The sequence below is a fragment of the Capsicum annuum genome, chromosome 2, assembly GCF_002878395.1.
Source record: "Capsicum annuum cultivar UCD-10X-F1 chromosome 2, UCD10Xv1.1, whole genome shotgun sequence".
Lineage (NCBI taxonomy): Eukaryota > Viridiplantae > Streptophyta > Magnoliopsida > Solanales > Solanaceae > Capsicum > Capsicum annuum.
Window position 1 is genome coordinate 139,988,188 of NC_061112.1, and position 5,929 is coordinate 139,994,116.

Genomic DNA, 5,929 nt, shown 5'->3' on the forward strand with positions numbered 1-5,929 from the left:
GCGAGATTTTATTTTTTCTTTTTTACTTAAAGTTTTCTACTATTAAATCTTTTTTAATTCTCTTTATCATATATTTTAGGATCTTTTTTCTTATCATATATTTCAAGACTCCTTTTTTATATAGAAGGAAATAAAAAATTTACCAACATTAATTCTCTATATATTTTTCTTTTACCATATAATTTAGGACTCCTTGACTTTAAAAATTAAAAATTTAATTAAATAATAAATTAAGGAAAATAATGAAAAGACGATTTTGTCTATTGTATAATGTTTTAATGAAGGACAAAAAATTCAAATCACTTTTTTAAGGGCTTCACACTTTTAATATATTATAGATATAGATTTTCGTTGTTTGTTTCCGCTTCTTTTTTTTCTTGTGACCTATCTTTGTATTGTATTTTAATTTCGGAATAATACTTTCATGGTTTAATAAAAGAAATTAATTTTACCAATGGAAAACAAATAGAGCATTCAATAGGAAAGTCTGACTAAACATGGAAGTATGATGTTTGAATTATTTCTTATATTACAAAAAACAATAGAAGAAAATATTAAAGTAATGAGTCAAAAGATATGTTGATATTTCAAAATTATATAGCATAATTAAATTTAAAATAATTTTAATGCAAAAAATCATCAACTTTACGATCCCCGTTAAACGGAATCCTACAACTTAAGATCCCGTTAGCGAGTGAGCTGCCAAACTTGTGATCTTGCGCCATATAAAACCGCCACTAAAGTCAAAATTGTACAACATTGAATTTTCTATTTTGTAGTAGTGACCACTAAAGAACAGGTGTAATGGGAATTATGAGATTTCGTTATCACTAATTTCATATTTCGAATTCTAGTTTAGAAACTTAAAAAAAAAAAAAAATGTTCCATTCCAATTTGCGTATCTACTGAATTTTTGAAATTCAAACCAGTTTTTTCATATATCTTTTAAATATTCTGAATTGATGATTAATGTGCGTCATAGTATTTTTGTAAGTAATTTTAAAATATATAGATTTTATTTAAAAAATTTGATGATTTCAAACGTGAATTAACAAATTCAACTTAAATTATTTGATTCTCAACGAAAAAATGTTACATAAACATAGACGGACGAAAAAAACTTCATCTTGATACGCCTTGTTCTTCAAGAAAATGTGTCCTTAACTAACAACTACAAATCATCACGGAAGCAGAACTACCAAAATGACTGTTGCAACTACCCTTGTATATCAACCAATACTAGTTACCCAATATCAATTTCCAAGACTCAATAGAATTTCCACTTGCAAATTGGATGTGTCTAGCAAATTCATGTCCAAAAAATCCATCTCTCGTTGTATTCTAATCCCCCCAGTTATGATGGCTTCCGTCGATAATCGAGATGCTGGAAGGGATGAAAGTGTCAGTATTGAAGGTTTAGAACAAGAAGCTTTTGTTGATGGATCCATGGATTTTTCTTCTGGTGGATTAGAGGCTACTCTCAATAGTCTGGTAAGTCAACGTTTGACCTGTTCTATTTGTTCATGTTTCTGTCCTAAGGGGCTCTTTGAATTTCTTTCTATTATCTGTAGATAGGTGATAGAATCGTCTATTTCGAGACAGCCACTCTACCTCACTTTTGAGATAGAGGTGCAGACTACGTAGACACTAAGTATATTGTTGTCGTCGTTGAGATAAGATTTAGAATTGTAGTCATATATATGTATGCTGCAGCCAACCATTTTGCAAATGAAAGAAGCTTGCACCTTCCAGAGGAATTATTGGATTGGAATGGAACTATAATTTGCAAGCTGGGGAATGAAGTTTTAGCTAATTATGTGAATTATTATGGAAAAGAACCCATGTCTTCTGTAAAGTTGAATCACAGCTAATACAAAGGTCAAAACTAGTCAGTTGTTTAGGCCTGCCGCCCACTAAAAGCTTAAAAGTTTGAATTTACAATTAGCAACAAGATCTGACGAGGTACTTCTGTAAATGTTCAATTTTTGTAATGCCGGCTTAATTGGAACTCTTTAAGTTGGAAATTGACCCTGATAAAGTCTTGCATTTACGGTAATATCATTATTTGTTTGCACTGCAAGTTCACAACTAGTTATATTGGTTTATTCTGATTTAGTTCAACAAGAATGTGCACATTGTTCTGAAGATTACCTGCCCTAAAGAATGTAATTTTGTTGTATAATTACACATATATAAACTGAAAGGTTTAAACTGTGTTGTTGAAATACAGCACCTTTGGAAATGTTCCCTCACAATAATCATGTTGGTCCAGCAGAGCTCAACGTCTTGCAACTCTTGTGTTCACTACAACAACGACGACAATACCGAGTGAAATCCTAAAAGTGGGTTCTGGGAGGGTAGAATGTATGTAGACCTTACTCCTACCTCGTGTAGGTACAGAAGTTGTTTCCATTAGACCCTCGGCAGTAAGACATATTAAAAGCAAATTTAAATGGAGAAAACAAAAATAATGAAAAGACTTCCTAAATAATAGGGGAGTCGGGATAAGGGAGTACATCAGGATAAACTGTCTTCTTCATAAAGGCGTTGCATTTTGTTATCTATCTTCCTAACTCTCTGAGTTCACTATTTGATCAAATTTCTTGGCAAAGTGTCTGACTAACTGTGTACAGTTTGTAATGCTGCTTTTAAGTTAATGTGTTGTTATGATTTTTAATCATTACTAGTCCTAATTAAGTACAGAGTAAGTGGCTGATGGCTGCAGTTTTCGGTATTATCTTGCTCTGGAGACATGATATGGAAGCACTATGGGCTACTTCAGGTGGAGTTCTCAATGCTTGTCTCTCAACTGCACTTAAGGGGATACTTAATCATGAACGTCCCGTTTCAACATTAAGATCAGATCCTGGCATGCCTTCTTCACACGCTCAGTCGATCTTCTACACAGTTGCATTCTGTATCATCTCAAGTAAGCAATAAGTTTCTCATGTGATTCTTCATCCAGAAATTATAATTGTCTGTGTACGTTTGAAGTTACTAGCTAATCCATTTTCACTTCTCATTTTTCTTCTTGTTTGATAAAGTGGTTAAATATATGGGGTTCAATGGAATAACTGCAGTCACTGGTGTGCTTATCTTTGCAATGGGCTCATACTTTGTAAGTGTGGAATTGTACCTTATATATGTTGGTTATATCTGGTTCTTCCATGTTCTGGCAGAGCAGTATTTGCTTACTGACTCTTCAAGTGATCCATGTTTTCTTTTCTTTCACTTTACAGTCATGGTTACGAGTTTCGCAACGACTTCACACGTTAAACCAAGTAATTGTGGGTGCAGTATTAGGATTCTGTTTTTTCATTTTTCGGTTCTGCCTGTGGGATTCTATTGTCCTCAAGGTATTTATAGAGCACTTTTGGATTCAGATTGTAAATTTTGTTGGTGCTGCTGGTTTTTGTGTGGGTTTTCTCTTATATGTGATTCGTAATTGGGTTATTGAAGACCTACATTGATTCTATACAGAGTATTTACAGGATTCAGACATACACACACAACACGAATTATTCATATAGCAATTGAAATAATTAAGATATTATCTCAAACTCTTCCAATCATTATTTTGCATTTTAAATCTTGTCTGTTGGTGTTGATACAAATGAAATTTCTGTTGGTGCCTACTGACCTTTAACTAATAAACGTGAGGAACGTGAAGTATAGTTCTGAACACTACACCATACAACTTGCCTCATAATACAATTGAAAAGTGACAAAGTTAAACATTCACATGCCCATTCTCAGTGACAAAGACATGACAAGAGGATTGCTTAGATGATAAAAATACTTCACCTCCAATCCTAAGATTGCGAGTTTGAATCACTAAGAGAGTAAAAGGTGAGAGGCTTTACGGAGGGTAAAATATTTTTATTTTTTCAAAAAAGTAAAAAAATAAGAGGAAAAAAAGGGTGCCCCGTTCCTTCCCTTTAGTTCCACCGTTACACAAGACAGTACCAAAGGTCGAATGTCCAAATATGAGATCAGTTCGTTCATAAGAAACTTATTCTAGTTAATATATTTACCCTCATTAGTTTTAGCCCTTTTCTCTTGGTAACAAGACCCTGAAATATAAGGGGTCAATACAAATGAACTGGTACGCAGAGTAATCCAAAATAATGTATTTATATATAACATAAGTGAGAGCAATTCATAAAACATTTTACATATGATGTATGAAAACACATGGGCACACTTTATAAACTTTGAAACATTTCTTTGATTCATAAATCACTCTTTATGTTACTTTTGAGCTATATGGTACACCCTACAATTTGTAATTCCACGGGCTATATAGAATCCACCCTTGACTCGGCGGCCAAGCCCCCGATCCAAGTTTGCCGCAAGGATTAAAGTATCTATAAAGGGGACACGTAAGATCACACGCCAGGATGCCAAAATCCCCAACCAAATCAACATTTCATGGTAGTGCACAAGATCACAAAGCAGGGCTCCTAACCATAGTCCCAATGTGGAATGACATGAATCAAGGTACACAAGATCACAAAGCAGAGTACCATATTCCCGTGTCGGCAAATCACGGTTTCTAGCATTGAGTTTTTCAACTCGTTCTTTTTTCGGGTAATCATCTAACTCTCTTTAAGCCCATTTTTAGTCTGCTCTAAAAATGCATCTTTCTGAAATCTAATTCTGAAAATCTGATACAAATCTGTATTTTAGTCTGTTCTGAATCTGCTATGGCATTCATCTATTTGGTATCGTCATACCAAGACTTGCAAGTCCTATCTCTAAGCCATAAAATATCAAGTTTTGATCTATTCATTCAAAATATAAAGTTTGGGCCACCATATCATTCAAACAGTTCAAGAGAATTCATATTTCAAAATATATGTCAAATTATGCAAAGAATCTCTCGTTTCAACATTTCAACAAACATGTGGCGGTCATACATTTTTGACAAACCATGCAATTCTTTCATTATATATCTTCAACATTTGTCAACATGTAAAACCTCCCTCTCTTCAATTCATAATCAAAACCAAGTCTTATACAATAGTAAAGACGTTTATAATATGCTTCTCAATATGGATTTGAACAATTCATAACATATGAACACATGGGGATTTATAACAAGAGAGGAATTATGATTTTTCGTGCTCTCAATTCAAGTTTCAAACATCAAACCACATGCATACATATATATATGAACAAACATCAAGTTTATGGGGAAGGCCTAAAGACCAAAACTTTACTATAAAGAAAGATTCACAATGCATAATTAAAGTTGAAATTTCAATACCCTTCCGTAAATCTATGATTTCTAAACATTTAAATATGATTAAGATAATTTCACCATGCCCATATAATTTAGGAAAACCCCACGTACCTTGAGTTTCTTATCTTGAAGGATGAAACCCTAACTTTGATACTTCCTTGAGACTCTTGAACTTGAAAGGCTTGATTTCTAGATTACTTAGAGGAGAAAGTTAAATTTTTGTTCTTGGGAAAAGGCCGGGTTTTTACATGAGTTAATTTGAAGAAGATGGACAAATAATGTTCCTTTTGGGTTATAATTCGTGTTTGGACAGCTGGGGATGGGGGGAAAAGGACTAAACTACCCCTTGGCCTCTTTTTCCCGTGTAAATGGCCATCATAGCGCAACTCTCAGAAATGGAAATGAAACTCGCGTCGCGACTCCCAGAAACGGGAATGAAACTAGCATCCCGAGCTTATCGCGAGAGCTCATTGCCTCACATGAAAAATGACATAACTTTTCACTCGGGTATCGGATTTTGGCAAAATTGGTATCATTGGAAAGCTAATTCGATTATCTACAATATAGTGGATCTTAATATGCCAGATTCTATATATACAAAAAGTTATACTCATTCAAAGATGACCCTTGTAGAATTGAATATCAAACTTTGGACAAATAAAGAATTCTTAGCTCAACTTTGCT

The 5,929-nt window shown here is 33.7% G+C and overlaps 1 protein-coding gene across 1 annotated transcript; it reads left to right on the forward strand.

The window, feature by feature from the left end:
* The first annotated feature begins 758 nt into the window (after positions 1-758).
* On the forward strand, positions 759-3,560 carry LOC107859994 (lipid phosphate phosphatase epsilon 2, chloroplastic). Its single transcript, XM_016705180.2, has 4 exons — positions 759-1,491; positions 2,704-2,929; positions 3,045-3,118; positions 3,240-3,560. The coding sequence occupies exons 1-4, from the start codon at positions 1,204-1,206 to the stop codon at positions 3,468-3,470; spliced, it is 819 nt and encodes a 272-aa protein (XP_016560666.2). The 5' UTR covers positions 759-1,203; the 3' UTR covers positions 3,471-3,560.
* Positions 3,561-5,929: the final 2,369 nt, after the last annotated feature.